Below are 21652 nucleotides of genomic sequence, written 5' to 3' on the forward strand. Positions count from 1 at the left end.
ATATATATATATATATATATATATATATATATATATATATATATATATATATATATATATATATATATATATATATATATATATATATATATATATATATTCATTCTATAATGTGTTCTAAAAATACATTGTGTGTGTGTATAAAATAGTTTTAAAAACATGAGTCTCGGGTATATTCATATTCAACATCAAAAGACACGGATCACCAAGATTAAAAATTTATTTAAAACTTAGCTTTCGTCAGCGTCTGCCAGGATTGTGGAAAGCGTTTTTATAGTCTCTGCAAAGCCAATCGTTTAACTAATGAGTGTTAGGGGTCTGTTCGGCTCCCGCCCTCTCGTAATCAATTGCTCCGTTCTTGTTTCCGTTGGGCTCGTTGACAGCTGTTTGAATTTTGGCGCTTTGCTTCTCTCCGTTTGCCCTGCCCATATGGAGCGTGCATTTTGCTGGGCGTCATCATCTTGCTGCTCGTTTGACATTTCTGTGTGCAATGCTGCCGCTTCAGCCGTTCGTTCTTCCTTGTTGTCATCATCACTGCCTACATTGGACACGGTCCTTCCCTATCGCACCTCGGTGCGATCTGCCTCCTCCTCGTCATTTGTTGTAACACTGTGTTAATTGGGGAGAGGTTGCGATCCTCCGTTCGCCTGTTCGTGCCGGAGCGGCTCTGTAGTTACTTCATCCTTTCAGTTCTCTTGCTTGATGTTTCTTGCCGGTGCAGCATCTGATAGGCTGGCAACAACTCAATATGCCGGTTAATGGAATTGTGATGATCCAGAGCCCCGAACGGAGGCAAAACACTTAGCTGGTCAGAATAATTGTCTTTGTAAGTACTGCCAACGTTCACCCAACAGCCCCCCCATATGCTGACACAAGTTCAATAAAACAGTCAATGGAGTTAAACAGTTCTTTAAAGTAAACAGATAACAAAGTATGATCTTTTCCACGCCCAGCTTGCCTGTAACCTGCAAACTGCAAAACTGAGGACAGCAAGGAGAACTCAGCAGGAAACAAACTTGATCCAAAATACAAAGAGTCCAGGTACAAGAGCTCACATCACAAGAGTTCACGTTTGTTCCCGGCAAATGCCCACCCCACAGCGTCTCCTTAAATACCTACTCCCCAGCTGTGCCTTGTGGAGTGGGGCGTGATGCTCTCCTCCCGAGCAAGTGAGCCTGCCTCCATTGTTCCCTCCTCCTCTCTGCTCTCCTTGCTCTGGGATCTGGTGGGGAGGGGCATTCCTCCTCGCCTGAGCTCTGCCTTCCCTGTTCCAAACTTGAAGAGCCCTGGCCTGCTTCAGCCTGTTCCTCCCCACAGTCCTCCAAAGCCACAGACACCCCCTCCTGGGCCTCAACAGGGAACTCCATGTCCTCAGAGTCAGGTTCGGACGGAGGCATGACAGGAATACTGGTTGGATAGCCATGCCTTTTTTAATAGCCGGCTGCCCTTAGTTGCATCATGAGCAATGACTCTGGCCTCTGTGAAATTAAAGGTATGATTGTACTCCATGGTATGAACCCATACCTGGGATCATTGTTCTTGTCGTTTGATGGCCAGTTCATGTTCATGAAGCCTAGTTCGAAGGCATTTTGTGGTCTCACCCACATAATTGCATGCACAATTATTACAGTTAATCTGATAAACGACTGATGACATCTCGCTCATGGGTAAGGGTTCTTTGGGGTGCATTATTCGTGTGTGGAGGGTTTGATTGGGTCTATGCGCCACCCTGGTATTGTATGCTGATAATATTCGCGCCACTGTCTCTGACACACCGTGAATGTAGGGGAGTGTGGCCCAAGTGGTGGTAGTTGTTGTTCTATCATCTGCAGCACGTAGCGATCATTGCTGATGATGACGTCTAATGGAGTATCCATTCTGTATGCATACTTGATACAGGTATGCATGCTCCTCAGCTTTTTCAGTTGCTGTGCTGCAGTGCGTATTTATTCTATTGAACAGGGTATGGATACAGCCAATTTTGTGGGCGGTGGGGTGATTACTGTTTCTGTGAAATATTCTATCAGTGTGGGTGGATTTGCGATAAACGTTGGTAACTAGCATGCCGTTACACTTGCGACGTATTAGTATGTCTAGGAAGAGTAGGGTGTTATTCACTTCTTCCTCTGCCACAAATTGGATGTCGGAATAGATGGCATTGAGCTTTTCCATAAAAGAAGCTTTGTCACGGCGCTTGATGACCACAAAAGTGTCATCCACATACCTGGCCCAAAATTTGGGTTTGTAATCCCTCATCGCTGTTGATTCTAACTTCTGCAGCACTGCCTCGGCAATTATTCCCAAAATGGGAGACCCTATGGGCGTGCCCTTGATCTGTTCGTATATAGAGCCGTTGAATGTAAAGTATGTTTTTAAGCAGAAGTTGAGGAGCTGTATATAATCTTCGGGATTCAGTGAACCAGATGTTTGTGGTTCCTTGTCCTGCAGTAATTCGTTCATGACAGACCTGGCCAGATCCTGGGGAATGGATGTGAACAAGGATATCACATCAAACAACACCATGATCTCGTCCTCCTCTATTGTCAGAGTCTTCAACTTTTGTAAAATGCCCTTAGCCGATCTTACAGTGGTAGAGGTGTTTTCGACCAGGTGTTGAAATCGTGTACTAAGCCACTTGGCCAGCCCAAATGTTGGAGTGCCTCTGAGTTATACAATCGGACGCAATGGGATACCTGTCTTGTGTATTTTAGGCAGCCCATAAATGCGTGCTATGGCCGAACTCTGGGATAAATGAATAAAGCAAACAGTTTGTTTTATTCATTTATCCTGGAGTTCAGTGATTCTGTTATAGTTTTGATATGAATATATCTGGGATTCGAGTTTTTAAGAAAATTAGGAATATATATATACATATACAAATGCGTATACATATACAAGGAGGGGAGGTTGGATTTAAAGAGGAGCCAGCGGGCATTCCACCTAACCGAAGGCAGACAGGGCAGAGGGGCGGGACAAGATCATGCGTACGCACAGCCAGGTGCGAAAGGAAATTGGAGGGGATGAAGCTTGTGAGGATGGGAGAGATTGAGCCCAAGAGCAAGCCGATAGGTATCCCCACCGATTGTGGGCGGACGGAGCAGGAGGAGGCACGAGGGAGCATGCGCACACCCAGGGGGGGAAGGAAATTGGAGAAATGAGGATAGGAATGGAAGATGGAAGGCAGGAACAGTATGTAGATCAGTGGGCCAGAAAAGAGGGGAACCCCGATGGCAAGACTTTTGTAACACCGAATCAGGAAGCACACCCTGGAGCGAGTGGGAGGGAGCGTTTGGAGAGCGCACCGGCAATGGCGGTGCGGAGAGGGAGAGGATTGACAAGGATGACAGAGGGGAGTAGTGCAGAATTGGAGTGCAAAGAAGAGAGGGTGGGATGACTAAGGCAATCACAGTCAATCAGGAAGAGTGGCCCTATCACACGGGCAACAGGTGGGCGCATGGAGCAGGGGGAGGCACGAGGGAGCGTGCGCACACCCGGGGGGGAGGGAAATTGGAGAAAGGAGGATTGATAGGAACGGATGACGGAAGGCAGGAACAGTATGTAGATCAGCGGGTCAGAAAGGAGGGGAACCCTGATGGCAAAACTCTTCGTAATACCGGGTCGGAAGGCGCACCCTGGAACGATTAGGAGGGAGCGGTTGAAGGGCATACCGACAGCGGCGGTGCGAAAAGGGGGGGATTGACAGGGATGACAGAGGAGAGAAGTACAGAATTGGAGTGCCAAAAAGAGAGGGCGGGACGACTAAGGCAATTACAGCTAATCAGGAAGAATGGCCCTGTCACACGGGCAATGAGTAAGCAGTTGGATCAGCAAGGTGTATAAAAANGAACCTCCCCACCCCCTGAGCCCCACTCTGAGGACGCTGGCAGAGGACCAGCGAAAGCTAAGTTGTTTTTTAACTTTGTATATAGCTGTTTTTATTGTTTTAAATATTGTTTTAACAATAAACAACTGGTTTATACCTCTCCCGGAGATCGAGGATTGCGTTATTGAACATATACATATATATATATTGAGGAAAATAGTCGAACATCGGGATAAATATAAAAACAATTGTTTAATAAACTAACAACTGTTTGATAAACTTAGCTTTCGTCAGCTAACTGCCAACGTCATCAGAGTGGAATGCCGGAGGTTTGAAAGCCTGCTTATAAGACCGGCAATTTGTGCGCTTTGCTCATAGAACGCATTACCGGTCTACCCGCCCCAGTTAACCGTATTGCTTCTAATAGACTCGCATCCGTTTGTATACTTGTAAGCTCAGGAATCATCGCCTCTCTTGTTGTCGCTCTCTTTGCCTGCTTTGGATGTATCTGGGTACATGTTGCTTTAGGATGGTCCTAACAACGCTGTTGTTCCCACTTCCTTGGTGCCTGATAAACAAGCAGTAACTCTATGTGGCGATTAATTGAGTGTTCATCCGACAGCCAAGTCTCCTTCAGTAATCGGCCGCCCTTGGTGACATCCTGGGCGATGGCCTCCGCCCCGGCAAGGTCGAACGTGTGATTGTTGCTGGCCATATGGACCCACACCTGTGAGCGTTGCTCATGTCGTCTAATGGCCAGCTCGTGTTCATGGATCCTAGTTCCAAACCGTTTGGTTGTCTCCCCAATGTAATTGCAGTGACAGTCCTTACATTTCACTCTATATATCACTGAAGATCTTTCTTCATTGGGGAGTGGTTTCTTGGGGCGCATTATTTTGGCACAAAGGGTTTGATTGATATATATATATATATATCCCCCTAATGATTTTAAAAATGCGAATCCCAGGCATATTTACATTAAAGATATGAAAATTCTCGAGCTCTGGGATAGATAAAATCAGCTGTTTATTGTTAAAAGCAACAGAAGCAAAAAACAATAAAGAACAACCGTTCATAAAAACAAATATCTACTGCCTTAGCTTTCGCCGGTCCTCTGCCAGCGTCATCAGAGTAAGCACTGGAAGGTGGAGAGTCTGCCTATATATATATAAATGTATTTTTAGAATACTTTTCTGTCCTACATATACTCTTAATTATAGTTTTTCCTGCATATTTGTATATCTTCTATAGAACCTCAGTAATGCTAAATCACAGTTGTCTATAAGTGATAGTTTTTATATTTAATTTGGTGATAAGTTATTTCCTTGTTCATTTTTTCCTATCCCCAGAGTGCTTCAGGAAAAAATTCTGAACTCATGACTCTTCCCTATACAGACAACAGTGTTGGGTAAGTCAAAATAGAATCTTCTCATCAGTATAATATTATATCAGTATAATATTATATTATATAAAATGTTACCTTTGTAGGAAATATTTAGTTGTTTTACTGAAAAGAGCCAGATATATTTATTGGCAAACTCATTAACCCAGTTTTCATTCAAGATCTTAAGGATTCATCTAGTCAAGCATTCCATTTCCTACAATGGCCAGATACATTTTTTCTAGAAAATTCACAAATGTACACAAGAACATCAATATTTCCCTTTCATTAATTCTGGTACACAGGGTATAGAAAATATTGAATATGTCTTAATACATGGGGCCTATCCTGTCAAGCATGCACATTTTTCCCCTACTTTTTCTACTCTGAAACAGTTATAAATACCATGTGGCAAACAATTTTCTTGTTGCCACCCCCATATAAATTCCTTGCTGCCTATCAGAACTAAAACCTCATTCGTATTGTCATTACTTCAATATTATTCCTGCAATTCCACAGTTTGCAATCAGCAGAAAATAGCTTCTCCCACACTTCAAAGTAATTTCTTTCTGCATTTTCTCCTTATCTGTGCACTAACTATATTTTTAGATTCTTTTCTATAACACTAGTAGCCTGTATGTACTTTCATTAAAAGTAAAAGGTAAATATTATGATACTGTGTGCTGATTTCTAGCTTTGTACAGTGATATCACAAATGCAGTAAAGCATGCTGTTCCTGATAATTTGGAGGCCAAATGATGCTATTGGATGCTTGGTTTATTTTATGATATATTCAGATATTTTATGTGTGCTAGTTCCAATAGTATCTTCTCATGTATTTCAGTAGGAATTCAGGAAGTGAGCTACAGGTTTATTATGCTTCGCCACGAAATTATCATGATTTTTTTGATGCAATTCACAGAAGGGGAGATACATTCTATGTGGTGTCCTTCCGTAGGGTAAGTATATTGCAATGTTCAGCAATTACAAACATGGAAAGATTGTCCATTTTTATAATATTCTGTCCAAGAATTTTTGAGAATTGTTATTTTTGGATGAGGCTAGTATATCTTTTAAGTATTTTCAACATATAATTCTTGAGCTTTCTTGAGAAAGAAATTATAAAATGTTGATTGTGAAATTATATTATAACCTGTTATAAAACTGTTTCAGTTTCCCTATGAAGAAGCAAAAAAAAAAATCCCCATGAATTTGATTAGAATTTATTGTTCTCCTAAGGAAAATGAGAATCAATATTGGGCATAAATGAAATTTATACTTGAAAAAATCAGTACATATCCAGAAAATGAAATCATACAGTTTTCTCTTGTGCAAATGGATCGGTTTTGGTCAGGTATTTTTCTTCATTGATGCTAAATAAATAAATTTATTGGCATCACATCTTCCAGATATTTGCAGTGGTTTTGCTTCAGGAATCGGGGATAGCAGTTCCTTTTGCACAAAATATCATAATAGAATAGGGAGTGAAAATATAATCAAGATCTTGACACCTTATAGAAACCAATTTGTATGTGAGAGGACAGCCATGGGAAACATCTATTTTTATATCATATCTCCCATCCCAGTAATACTTCCCAGAATAGAAGATGAGTTTTGGTAAACAATTTTTTAAAATTTATCCCATTTTGTGTCTTGGAAATTATCCATCAGAAATGAAGTGCATGTTTAATTATCAAAAGAATAAAATTGAATCTATTTACATTGTGCAGTTATCCCTATATCTATCAGCAGATGGAGACAATGTTTAACTTTATTTTAAGAAAGTTGTTTTATAAACACTCTACTCCAAGAGTTGATATTTTTTCCTCAGTTTGTCTGCTGAGAAACTTTTATATATTATTATGGAATCTGAAAAATATTCTAATATACTCATTGTTGTCCGATGTGTGTAATTTCTGTTGGTTCTCTTTTCATTCAATAATTGCATGTTGCAGTGAAAAAATGGTAGAAATGAGAGAGCTTTTAGGAAAACCTATTTCTACATTACTATCTTCTGTAGCAGCTTTTGTACTTTTTGGCAATGATTGATTAGCCCTTTAATTTCCCTCTTCTGAAAAAGATTCTTGAATGAATGGTGGCATCATGGATAAGTTATACAGATGGTTCCTTTGGATAATGTGGATGATCAGCACCATTATCATTGACACTGTATTACATTTATTTTTCACTTTTCTTCTGGGAGACCCAGAGGTGGGATTCTATGTCACAGTACTTCTACTTGGCCAAGCAACCTGGTCTTAGAGAATTATTACTTAGCCTTCAGCAATGGGCGTTTTCAGACCTCAGTTCCCCATGTTTTTAACTTGAAGGCAGAAAGACTATAGATTTGAAGTTGCTATTTGCTGTAGGTAATATTAAGCTAGAGGCAGTTTGGTGAAGTGTTAAGATATCAGTCTAGAAACAGGAAGATCAGGAGTTCTAGACACACCTTAGACACAAACCCTATTGAATGACCTTGGGTCAATGACTCTCTCAGTCTTAGGAAGGAGGCAAAGAAAAACCACTTCCAAAATCTTACCAAGAAAACTGGAGGGACTTATCTAGGCAGTTTTGCTGGAATCAAAAACTGATTTGAAGGTTAGGGTTTAAACTAAAATACTAAGCTAGGTGGACATAGTCTCTGTGATTGGTGGTCTGGTGTTTGGAACTGGGTCTTTTCTGTATGCAAATTTCCATCTCTCTACTCCCCTCTAATCTCTAATCAAAGAAGCTATGTGAGACCTCTACTGCTATTGAATAAAGGACTAGATATGATAAATCAACTGGGACTCCAGAAAAAACAAAATTCTTCTGTTCAGTAAATGAGACAACAAAGGACTGGGTTACAGTTCTAGTCCAACTAAAGCAGAGGTCCTCAACCTTTTGTGCATCAGGGACTGGTTCCATGGAGAGAGGTTTTTCCAGGGACTGGAGAGCGAGTGGCTTTGTGTGCTGCCTGCATCCCATGGATGGGGTTTTGCTTGTTTGTGTAGACCGGTTGATGGCATACCGCGGCACGGTACCGGTCCACAGACCGGGGGTTGGGGACCCCTGAACTAAAGGATTAAGTATGCCCTTTAGAGAGACTTTATCTTGAATTTTTCAAGAACAGAGAAAACAAGTATTTAGTTTAACTAAGAGCATCTGTTTCTTTACAAAAGTAATCAATAAATGGAATTTTGAAATAGAATGTTTTAGCAATAATCTTTATTTTGGTTTTATGCAGTATATAAATTACACATTTTAATAGGATGTATGAAGTTGCATATTGTGGAATATTTAATCAATGTCTTAAAAATGTAAAATTAGTATTCAGCCTATTTCATTGTTTGATATTTAGTAAATGATAAAAATCCTTTTTTATAGAGTTGTAGAAGTGGAAGGCAACCATTTAGCCTTTTGAGTCAAAACCCTTGCTCACTCTAGGAATCCAATGGAAAATGTGCTACAATACATTTAGTAAAAGGAAATTATCTCTGAATCAACTGTCAAATTGTTGTTCTTATTAGAATGTTTGTAATATAATATCAACTTCTTTTCCCGGGTTTTAAAGTATGTGCAGAATTACATTGACTTTCCACACTTGCAGATATATGTAATTAGTCAATCAAATCTTTATTATGCTCATAGATCACTATAAATTCACTAAATTTTACTATAAGTAAAAATTCACTAGTATGTCCAAATTCAGTGTTTTTTGTTTATATGTGTGTATTTTGAGACCCAGACAGAGAATTAGTTGTTTTTTAAGACTGGAATGTATGCATGTCCATGCAGGTACTGTATATAAGTAGGACTTACTTAGGATTTTACTTAGTCTACATATACTTGGAATTTTAAAAGTACGTATGTTTTGAGCACGCTCAAAGTGACTGATGAGGAGAGAACATACTCATTCAGAAAGGTTTGCCATGGCAGACATGGCCAACTACAAAATATAACATTTATTAAAATATAAAATAAGGAATTTTTTGCCTGCTGTTTCTTCTCATTCCTCCAAGAGTTTTCCTACCATATCCAATTTAAAGTTAGATAAAATCTCTTTCATCTTGAGCTTGATTTCTGATGATTTGAAAGATATATTTATGCGTCAAATCTTTATTATGATCAAAGATTAACATAAGGAGGATGGGTATATAGACAATTAAAAAGGATAAAAAATACATCAGTCTAAAAAAATTACAAAAAGCTAAAGCTTATAAAACAAATAAATATAAAAAACAAAAGTCTAAAAAAGGGGGTAGGAATATTAGATAGGTGTAGGGAGAGCTTAAAGGTTAGTATATGGCAGACTAAATCTATCATAATATTGCGCACTCTAGAATGACAAACTAGATGCTCATTAAGAATAGCTTATGGCACAGGTCATCATCTGATGGATTTTAAGTGCCTTTGCGCAGAAACTGGCAACATGATAGGTTGTATCAGGGCTAGTATCTGAAATCAGTAGGGACTGTAAAATTGTCCTGTGCGCCCTGGATATTTATGCGGTAATGATGAGATGAAGCTAGTTTTTATCCTACAGACACTGGGGGAGTACATGCTCTGTTGTTTCTTATGACGGTGTCCAGAAGCATAGTCTCTCCCGGTAGGAAATCTTCCTGTATTGAAGGACAGCTGAGGGGAGGGCATGGCATCAGAATAGAGGTGTACCAGGAGTATTACAAGATTAGTTAAGTATACCATAGGGGAGGCAGAGTATCTGTTGGGTCCACTGACAATAAATGTTGGGGACCTGACTAGGTCCAGTTGGTGCTGTTGTATTTGCTATGCACTGTTGAATGAGTGTTTTTGGCCTAATCATATTCCATGCTGAGTAAAAGGCCTGGAGAGAAGCCCAAGGGTGAGATTTTACTTGACACTGCCTTTTCCCATGTGAACTGAAAATCATCCTTCATAGTTATATTGTATTTATGCCATTTTATTGAAAACACTTAAGTGATTTACTATTGCCAGAGAAAGAGTGAGGGGGAGAGAGAAACTTTCCAATCTCCAGTCCCTTTGAGGATAAAAGGAGGACTTACATATGTTGCCTTTGATTCCTTGAAAGAACGGAATAATATTTCCTTATTGATCACATTTTATTGTGATCATTATATTTCAATTTTGTTGTAAAAATCAAAGGAAGCGTATCAGGGGTTTTTTTTGGGGGGGGGGAGAAAATTTATTTTTTCATTTATACTCTGCCTTTGTTTTATTTTTATAAATAACTTAAGGCAGCAAGTTTATGTAATACTCCTTTCTCCTTCTATTTTCCCAACAACAACAATAACCCCTTGAGGTGGGTTGGGCTGAGAGAGAGTGTCTGGCCCAAAGTCACTCAGTTGTTTTTCATGCCTCAGGTGGGACTAGAACTCACAGTCTCCTGGTGTCTAGGCCAAAACCTTCATCACTGCAATTAAGGAAAGATCAGAATAGGTACTACAAGGTTCATTTTTGCAATTCTGAATGGCTACCTGGAATCTGCTTGGAATTAAAGAGCCCAAATATGTTACTTCAAAGAGTCCATCTTCTCTCTCTATCCAGTAAGAGGGGAAAAGACTTTTGCTTCTACTGTCTCTCATTGAGCCTTAATTTTGGTTTAAATAGAATTGGTAAAACTGGAATATGTGTTGATAAGAATAATAAAAAAGTTAATCCCTTTTCCAGATCTTAGTTCCAAAACTATGCTCTCATTATAAAATGGAAGTTGTTTAGTAGTTGCAGAACAGGATGTTTATGCAGAAGGACAGAACATTTATGAAGAGTTACGCTGTTTTTCCGACAATGTAAGATTCTTCTTTTTCTCCCAATCAGAAGCAAATCAGTCTCTTGAACTGACTTTCTGCCTTAAATTTATAAATCCACAATTGTACTTTGGGCCATTTCCAGCTGCATTTTATTTCTGTCCAAAGTGCGCAATTGCAATTACTGATTTTATTATATTGGTGTTAAATGCCTTAATGCCAGGCAAGTTCCATTGATGCACTAGACTTCTCTTTCATATAACTGTTTTTTTCAGAGGTAATTCCATACAGATGAAGCTTTTTTCTCCCTTGGCTCTACGTGTTTAGCCAAGTTTGCAATTATACAACATACAATGTCTAGTGTGTTCTAAAGTCCAGGTGCAATAACAGTGAAATATCAGATGCCAATAGATCATAACACCACCTGTTGGTTAAGAATCATAATAGCTCTGCCGATATTTAGCTTTCCTGTATTGTAATTAGTTAGAAGGTTTTTCTTCTATTATTTATGCAGAGGCCATAAAGCATATTCAGATTTATAAGAATATTTCTAGACTGGAAAGAAGATTGACTGCATGAGGAATAAAGTACCTTTGTACTTTGTGTCTTTGTAGTGAATTGTACCTAATTCTAAACATGTAAAGTAATAAGGATGGCATAAAATTCTTATAAGGATAACCAAAAGAATATACTCTTAGAATGTAAAATAGCAGTAGTAATTGTTCCCCTTGCTTTGCATCTGACAGATAGTAACTGCAAATAATAAAATATTACCTTTTCAGATTAAGTATTCTGTGCTATTTTAAATGAATGTGAGCAGAAATATCTTTTCTACCCAGAGGATTATTTTCTGGATAGTAATCCTCTGGCTTTCATATCCATATTGGGATTCTCCTTGATGGAAACACTATTATTCTTGACGGATTACTGAGCAACATAGTCAATGGCAATTTATTATTAGGTGCTTTAAAATTCTATGGCTACATATTTAAACATTTGCATACAGTGATCCCACGTGTTTATTTTCTGTCCCTCTTTCTCTGGATGTAGATACATGCAAATTCTCCATATCAGTGATAGCGAACATTTTGGGCTCAACATATCAGAAATCCAGAAGATGTTTTCCTTGATTCTGCTGTCACACCCCACCCCAGGCAAAAGAGACTTCTCCAGACTCTCCTTTCCTCCCGACTCTCCTCTCCAAACCCTCCAGAAGTTGCATGAGAGGGCCTTATTCTTGCAGCCTCAGAAAATTGCATGAGAATGCTCATGTGATTGGGGGGTGGGAGCAGAGACTATACGAGAGCAAGACCTTCTTGTGCAACTTCCAGAGTTTCTGGAAGGCTTGGCATGTCACAAAAATGACATGGTGTGTGCCTGTGACACACATGTCATAGGTTCACCATCACTACTTTAGACATTTGGATATTTTCTTACCATATTCCAAGTAGAAAATTGGTTTCAGGACTTCAGGACTGTTGTTTTCTTTATATTTTCCTTTTCCTGTGTCCTGTGTCTTTTACTTTTACAGAAAAATTAAAATGAGTGAGATGCCAGAATTAAAAATGAAGTGGTACTCTGATGTTGTAACTTTTTCCTCTTTTGTTACTTCCTGATCCATCCAAATTCCTGTTTCTCACTCTCAATTTGAAAGAAAAGTCACTTGCCACATGCTATGCTGCGCTTCAGTTTAAACTTGGGATCTGAATTCTGTATTGTAAATTCTTATCATAAGCCATAGTCAAAGTGAGCACTCAAGAAATGTACAAAACAAATAGGAAAAGGTTCACATAGTTTTGTCTAGGATTGTTAGAAAGAAGCAATCTAAAATATTACAGTGTAGTTATGGACTGGGGCAATGTCTGCTACAATGCTTAAATAAGAAGGCTGTGTTTCTATTTCTTCATTGTTATAGAAACAAAGAGTAGAAAAACAGTGTAGGTAGTTTAGCTATGGAACTGGAACATCAGTACTGTAGAAATTAACACTTACAAAAAATTAAATGAACTTTCACCTGGGAAAATGTGAAACTTTTAATAGAAACTACATGTACTGTTCCAAATTCTGTAAGCAGTAAATTACTGCATTGAGAACCTATTTAAGAGTTTTTTAAAAAAGCATAAAAATGCTGAGACTCTGACTCTGTTTTGACTGATTATGTTATCAGAAAAATATAAATTAGATGCTTTAGACCAAGTAGAATGGATATGAGATTTCTCATAGCCATGATTCTTGCTCTCTATTGACTTTTTATTTGCAAAAAAAAAAAACTGTAAAAAAAATTTGGAGCTTATGACTATGAATAGATGTCCCAGGAAACTGCATGGATTGTCTATTCTGAAATTCTTTAGTTTAGGTTAATTTAGGTTCTATGTCAGAAGGTAGGTCATCAAAATCTCTTCTTTGGCATAAGTATTACCTAAGAGGTGAGCAGTTGTAGCTCCTTTGTGTATTGGTGAACCTGCTATATGTAGGCTGTGATTGAAATTCCCTACTCTACTGCTGTGGCAGATATGAATATGTTGATGATACTGCATGGCAAGGAAAATATTTTTATTTTTTCTATTATTTTGTGTTATTTTTAGCATAACTAATAAGAGTGAATATTGCTAGCATTAAAAAAATAAAAACTTTGTTTCCTGAGTTTCTAAGGACCAGTGCTTAGAAACCATAATTCAAATTCAAATTCGTAAATTTGAATTTATGAAAAGCTACCATTTTTGGATCCAAAAAATTTATATGATATTGTGAGTGCAAAGTCCCTAATCTGGTTCTTCCCAAATAGACATGTAGACTCCAAGAATTCTCAACAATGGTCATGTTTGCTAAGTAATCCTGAAAATTGAAGTCTATAAATCTGTAGGGCACCCATAATCTCTGTTGAAGAAAAAATAGAATGAACAGGAAACCTGGCAGAGTTGATACACTTTCATAAATCAAATAATTGCCTACCTCAACAGATACTTCATTTATTTGCTACTGCCATATTTGTACATGAATAATAAAACTATACATCATTTCTAAAACAAAATTAGGGACATAGGGTAGGGCTTTTCAACCGGTGGTACGTGTATCACTGGTGGTATGTTGGCACCTGGCAGGTGGTATGCTTACGATGGGTTGAAAAGCACTGTAAAAAAAGTTTTTTTAAAAGTGTAAACGTGTAGCTTGGGGTGAACTGAAGCAGTGACAATGCAGCACAGGCTTGTGGGAGAGTCAGCTGGAGCTGCAGTGTTGCTGGAGTTCTGCTGAGCGCCCAAAATCTGTGCCAGGCTCCAGCTGACTGGCACTTCCAGCCTGGGGAAAGGAGTCAGTTGCAGCTACACCAAAGATGAGAGGGGGAGGGGGAGAGAGGAGAGGATATAAAATAGACATGCCCGTGGGGTGTTTACATTTGGCCCGGGGCCGCCCTGGAGACAGCGAGGGGCCAGCCCACCCCAGCTCACAATCAAGAAAAAACCCAAATCCAGTGGGCCAGAAGGCTGCCCAGCCACCACGCCCCTCCAGTTCCTTCTCCTCACCCCCTGGGCACAGTTGCTGCTCCTCGCCATAGTTGGGGCGAGACTTGCAAGTACCTCCGTCTGCTTCATCCTTTGCAGGACGAAGCGGACGGAAGTACTTGCAAGTCCCGCCCCAGCTATGGCGAGGAGCAGCAACTATGTCTGTGCCCAGGGGGCGAGGAGAAGGAACCAGAGGGCCGCAGTGGCTAGGCTGCCTTCTGGCCCGCTGGATTCAGGGTTTTCCTTTGATTGGGGGCATGTGGCCTGACCCTAGCCGCAGTGCAAATCCCTCTCTTAGCAGGGATTGGGAGGCTGAACGCCTCTATCTTTGTTAGAGGCTATCTTTCATTGTTAAATGAAAATAAAATAGATTTCTCCTGTTTTGTTGCAAGAAATTCTTTGCTGTTTTCTGATTTGTTGTCACATAAGAGAAGCTGCAAATATAAAATTATGTAAATTAATTATGTATTTACATAATTGGAAGCAGCTGGAATCATTCTGGAATCATTCTGGAAATATAAACAGCCCTAGAATATATCATCATGAAAGACTGGTCTCCTGGCTAGCCATAGATGGCATTTTCAAAACATATGGAGCCTTCCAATTCTGACCTTTGGGTTGGGAGGTGATGTTGTATATTTATTTGATTTATATCTCACATTTCTACAAAGCTACTAGGAAATCAAAATAAAAAATAGGATATAAAAGGTGAAAAATATAAATTGAAATTAATAGTGATATTGTACACTATAGTCACATAACAGTTAAAAGTTTGCTAAAAGAGATTATTTTATAAATTTTTTATAGATTCTCTATATGCCAATTGAGTGAAGGATGTTCTGTAGTGTGGGAGAAGGAAGTTATGTAAGCTTCTCCTGCATTTTGGATTGTGATCCAGGGCTGGGAAGAGAATTTCTGTCAAAATGATAATCGACCAGTAAGATCATCGTAGGGATGGCTTTTCTCATTGTTTGACATGTGGGAGCTGAATTTGTTTTGCTTTTGACTGGGTTAGTAAAATGATTGGTATCATTTGGAAAAAACAGGAAACAAGAAGTATCCTGGTTTAAGAAATAGAAACCATACATTTATGCAAGCAGAAATGCTTAAAATGATTAAAGTCTTTATCAATCCCTCAATGTACATGCTATGTTTATCCTTGATTGATGATCAATTATGTGCCATCAGGTCAATGTTGACTCTTAGTGACCAGATCGTTTTTCTCCATGACAATCTGTCCCTAACCTGGTCTTCTAATGGTGCCCCTATTGACACTGTAACTGAGTACATTCCCTTTGTTGCTGATCATCCTCTGCTCTTTTTTCCCCCTTTGCCATCGTTAAAGCCTTCTCCAGGGAGATAGATCTTCACATAATGTATCTGAAGTAGGATAATTTGAGTGCCAGTTTGGTATAGTGATTAAGGTGCTGGCCTAGAAGTCAGAAGACTGTCAGTCCTAGGCTTTCCTTCAGTACAAACGCCAAATGGGTGACTTTGGGCCAGTCAGTCTCTTTCAGATTAATTTGTTTGATGATTAATTTTGATGATTAATTTGTTTGGTTTCTTTGCTGTCCAATAGTATTATAGCCATTCTAAATCTGGCATCCATCAGACAGGTTAAGAATATATTTCTCATAAATCGTGTGAAACATTCAGTCATGCTGATTGAGATTATGGGAGTTGATAGCTTCTATATATTTTAAAAAACTAAATTAGGGGATTAAAGTATCCCTACCCAAAATACAGAGCCTGGGAGGATTGTTTTTTAGTGAGGAGAAAATATTTGGATTAGATGTACTTACCTCCAAAATTTTCAGATTCATTTATAAAGTGAATAGACTTATATGGATTTTTTTTTACAAAAAATGAAAAGGTATTTGTGAATCTGCATTTAAATGATAACTGAGGAACAGTTAGCACAATAGGACTGTGCTAGGAATAATGGAGAGGCACAATACATGGTAACTGAATAATATGAAATATTGTTGAGCAATCTATGTAATACAAAGAAAGTTGATTTCATAAGTACTGGCATAGAAAGCTTTCCCTTGGCTTCCTCATAATCTGCAAGAGAAAACATCTAACCTCTAGAGTGGGTAAATTCCTTGCTAATGAAGTCAAACTTCCTAACTAGCTCCCTTTGTGCCCTCTTTTCATGCACACTTCTTCAAAACATATTTTTCACAAGACCTCATAGACAAGATGTAGATAACTTTGAAACTAAGCTAGAAATCTGAAATTCTGGGATTTTTTTTTTGTCTTCTCTGTCCATCTACACAAATGTGAAATGTGTTAATGCGACACAGTATTAATTTCCAACTTCAGTAAATAATAGGAAGTGGCCAGTAGAAGATTTGGAAAAGCTGCACTTAAACAAACAGTTTGGCATTTTTCTCATACATGCAGTCTTTACTGTGCCACTTCCTAATGCTAAAGGGAAATTATCGAGGGAAGCATCTGTCTTCCTAAATATTAAAGAGATGATTATGTGCCATCAAGTCATTTTCAACTTGACCCACATAGATAGATTTTTTCCATGATGATTTACTTAGAAGGAAGTCACTAAATACTTTGTGTGTCTTTATGGTTATTTTTACTAAGTGATTTTGAAAAAGTTGTATCAAGCAATTTGATGTTAAGAGTAGAGCAGGGGTGTCAAACTCGCAATGTCACGTGATGTGTCACGACGTATCACGACTTTTTTTCCATTGCCGACAATGGTTTCGCCATGACGCATCCGGCCCATGGGCTGGCAGTTTGACACCCTTAGAGTAGAGAAAGAAAGGATGTCATATCGCAGCTGTATTAATTTATACACAACAGAGTCTTTATCTGTCAGGTTAAAGCAACAGACTCATTTAAGTAACTGAATTTGTCAAAATAAAATACATTACTGTCCCCATAATTTTGTGCATTTTGATGTGGCACATTTGATAGTTAATGTGGCCTAATACATATGGGTGAATTAAACTATCTGTAAAAAAAAAATTTGAATCCTTTCTTCATCCATGGTTTTGAATTATAAGAAAAAAAGCTCATATTTCATTGAGCTTCTCAGTTACTGCCAAAGTAGTATGAGAAAGAAAGTAAATCATTATTAATTGGCAGTTTAGTATTTGAGATACAAAATACCTACATTTATTGTTAATAATAGTAAGATATATATATTGTAAAAATTGAAATATGATCCTTAAAAATCTACCATTTGCTCTTTTCATGTGAAGTGTCATCTAAAGACAAAATAAATCAAAGTAAGTAAGACTCCAGAGCAGATGACTTTGTAGCTCTGAGCCAACACTTTTACTGTGATGGAATGACAATCCAAGAGAAATCCTAAAATTCAGTACCTGGCATAATGGCTGGAAAACTATCTGACTGGAAATATGATGTTGCCAGATTAGATTGTGCTCCAGTTTTTGTCATGGCTATCCTCTGGTTCAGTAATCTTCTGAGCCCGATGCTCTATACATTCTAAACTCAGTCCAAGGCAGTATGTTTCTTTAATCAAGCTGAAGTATAGATGTTGTTAGCTGCTGAAGGACAATAGCAAAGGCTACATATTGTAGAACTATTTCCACAGCAGCATCTCAACAAGGAAGAGCAACAGACAGTTCCTATTAAGCAAGGCTCCGTTAAACTTCATGCCACATTTGTTTTCAAGATTGGCACTCCTTCCTTTGATCATTTAGCTTCAAAGATTCTTGAGGCTAAATAATCACTATTTTGTAGCGTGATTTCTTTGATTAGCCACATTTTTAGTTAAAATAACTCTTATATGCTATCTGGAAAGCTTAAGATGGCTGTTAATATAAATTAAATTATATTTATACAATTTATAGATTGATGTAAGTTGTAAGTTAAAATTAATGATTTAGAACATTATAATGTAACAGGGTGGCATGGTGGCTCAGCTGTTAAGATGCTGGGCTTGTTGGCTGGAAAGCCAGCAGCCCAGGTTTAAGACTCAATTCGCCACGCGATGGGATAAGCTCCCATCCTGCCCGGCTCCTGCCAACCTAATAGTTTGAAAGCATGCAAATGCAAGTAGGTAAATAGGTATCACTCCATGATGTCATATTGGCCACATGACTGCGGAAATATCTTTGGACAGCACTGGCTCAATGGCCTTGAAATGGAGATGAGCACCGCCCTCTGTAGTCAACAACGACTAGCGGAATAAAATCCACAGGGACTCCTTTACCTTACCTTTTTATAATGTAAAAGTAAAAGAAGCAGGGAATAAAGAATATTGAATAAACTGCAATTAATTCAAAAGTGAGAGGTAGTTAAAAATTAAATACTAAATTCTCACATCAACATGGAAGCCAGAAACAATAATTGGGCTATTGTTTCAATTAAAAACAAATAGAATCATGAATTAATAGTAATGAGGGGTGAAGATCTGGTACATAAAAAGTAGACATTCAGATTGTGAACTATTTGTGGCAAGAGTTTTGTTTTGTGATCCAAATAGGAATATGACACTCTTAATATTAGGGTTGGTTTAAAAAATACAAGAACACTTCACTAATACTATAATTCAAAAATATAATCCAAAAGAGGCAGAAATAAGCTAGTTCAGTCTTTCCTGATGGCTATATTCAGCTATGATATTTTTATGGAAGCAGTTTGAATTCTTATTTCAAATGTAATTTACATGCTGAATTGGTGTGGGATTTATTCTTAATGTTAGATCTTGGAATCTATAAGGAGATACAGTAGTGTGTCAAAGGATAACAATAACAATAAGAAGAAGTTGGAAGGGATCTTGGAGGTCATCTAGTGCAACCCCCTGCTCAGACAGGAAACCCTATACCATTTCGGACAAATGGCTGTCCAGTCTCTTCTTAAAAACTTCCAATATTGGAGCATTCACAGCTTCTGGAGGCAGGTTGTTCCACTGATTAATTGTTCTAACTGTCAGGAAATTTCTTCTTAGTTCTAGGTTGTTTCTCTCTTTGGTTAGTTTCCATCCGTTGCTTCTTGTCCTGCCTTCAGGTGCTTTGGAGAATAGCTTGACTCCCTCTTCTTTGTGGCAGCCCCTGAGATATTGGAACAGTGCTGTCATGTCACCCCTCATCCTTCTCTTCATTAAACTAGACATACCCAATTCCAGCAATCGTTCCTTATATGTTTTAGCCTCCAGTCCCCTAATCATCTTTGTTGCTCTTCTTTGTACTCTTTCTAGAGTCTCAACATCTTTTTTACATCATGGTGACCAAAACTGAATGCAGTATTCCAAGTGTGGCCTTACCAAGGCATTGTAAAGTGGTATTAACATTTCACGTAATATTGATTCTATCCCTCTGTTAATGCAGCCTAGCACTGTGTTGGCTTTTTTTGGCAGCTGCAGCACACTGCTGGCTCATATTTAAGTGAGATCCCTCTCACAGTTACTACTACTGAGCAAGGTATCACCTATACCAGTGATGGCGAACTTTTTAGAGACCGAGTGCCCAAACCACAACCCAAAACCCACTTATTTATCACAAAGTGCCAGGGCCACATCAGCATTGTGGTGCCCTCGGAGGGGGTGTGACCCACTGGATGGGCATGGCTGCGCTTGTCACGGCAGACTGGAGGGGGGCTGGCTAGGGTGGGCATGGCCACCTCGATGTTGCTCATGGGGGAGATGCCTGTGGGGGCCAGGCAGGGTTGGGGAAGATCCAGGGGGTCTCTGGCAAGTGGGGTGGTGGGCAGGAGGCCCAGCATAGATGGGGGAGGCATGCAATTCTAGCAGGGCCTGGGGGGCCATGGTGCCGATGGGGATCCGTCTTTCCTTGCTCGGGGTGGCCTTTGGCTTGCTGGGTGTGGGTGTGCTCTACCACCTCTACTCGAGCTTGCTAGCTGGCCACTTCGCCTCCTTTGTGCTGGCTGGGGCTGCTGTTCCGGGCGGCAGCGGCAGCCTAATGGACCTGCGCAAACTGCTGGCAGCGGCAGCACACGTGCCCACAGAGAGGGCTCTGAGTGCCGCCTCTGGCACTTGTGCCATACGTTCGCCACCACTGACCTATACTGTACCTGTGCAATTGGTTTTTATTGTCTAAATGTAGAACCTTACTTTTTTCACTATTATATTTCATTTTGTTAGATAGTGCCCAATGTTCAAGTCTGTCAAGATCCTTCTGTATCTTAAGCCTGACTTCTGAAGTGTTGGCTATTCCTGCCAACTTGGTGTTGTCTGCAAATTTGATGAGTTCCCCATCTATCCCCTCATCCATCTTTAGATAAGGACTTGTACTACTTTTAATTTTTCATTTTTTTCTACATAATTTTTCACAGTTTAAAAGTCACCTGTACAACCTAATATCTGTAATATATTTTTTAGGATCACCTGTTGTTACCTGCCACCACGCATAATAAGACCAGGCGACCAAAGATGTCAATAGTGTTACCAGCAATAAACATTAGCGGTGAGTATGAAAGTTAACATATTGTCAAAAAAGCTGCTGTTTCATTACAGTCAAATTGTATGAATATTTCATGGACATTTTTTAAATTATATCTGTACAAGTTCAGATTCTTCTGGTGAGCTGTGGTTCAAATAGAAACATGGCAGTAATTTTGCATTTTATTTATTTTGTTTATACATCACCAAAATCATATGATTTGTGCCAGTTTACATTCATAAGGGATATTAAAACAAAAACAGTAAAAGCCAGTGCTGCTGATTATAGCAGAAATAGAAGGAAAGAAATAATCATCATAACACATACCAGTAGCATCAATAGGACAATGTGAGTTTTCAAAGACTCTGCAGAATGACTCCATTCTGGTAGCTTTCCCCCAAAAAAGATTTCAGGGTTTCTGCTAATTTGACTTCTGATGGAAGACTGCTATACAGAGGAGAGGCCACCACAGGAAAGCACCATGTTGGAGCCTTCATGAGTTCTATAAGAGCCTAGGAGCCAACACACTTTTGGCTATAAAAATAAAAAACATAAAGTGGCCGGGCGGCCCAGAAGATCGGCGGCCGGGCGGCCTTGGCGGGTACCGCGGCCCGACGACCTGGGTGAGGCCTGGGTGCGGCCTGTGGCCTAGAGACCCTAGCCGGAGGACTCGGACGCGGCCTGGTGGCTCTATGGCCCGGCGGAGGTCCTTCCCAGAAGGAGCGGCCGGGTGGAAGACCTGGTAGGGAACGAGGGACCTGACTAGGTCGGCTGCATGGAAGACCTGGATGCGGCCTGGTGGCCTGGCAGAAGAACGGGTGGGCCTTTTTGGC

At 39.3% G+C, this 21652-nt stretch overlaps 1 protein-coding gene across 2 annotated transcripts in view; it reads left to right on the forward strand.

The window, feature by feature from the left end:
• The window catches only part of ATF6 (activating transcription factor 6), a 142271-nt gene that overhangs the window by 82573 nt on the left and 38046 nt on the right, over positions 1-21652 (forward strand). For both annotated transcript variants that reach the window (XM_015832010.1, XM_015832011.1), the window contains 3 exons: positions 5173-5231; positions 6049-6163; positions 20759-20843. In XM_015832010.1, coding sequence (XP_015687496.1) covers positions 5173-5231; positions 6049-6163; positions 20759-20843 — 259 coding nt within the window. The remainder of the gene's footprint in view (positions 1-5172; positions 5232-6048; positions 6164-20758; positions 20844-21652) is intronic.

The sequence above is a fragment of the Protobothrops mucrosquamatus genome, unplaced genomic scaffold, assembly GCF_001527695.2.
Source record: "Protobothrops mucrosquamatus isolate PMUCROS unplaced genomic scaffold, P.Mucros_1.0 scaffold_294, whole genome shotgun sequence".
NCBI classification, from domain to species: domain Eukaryota; kingdom Metazoa; phylum Chordata; class Lepidosauria; order Squamata; family Viperidae; genus Protobothrops; species Protobothrops mucrosquamatus.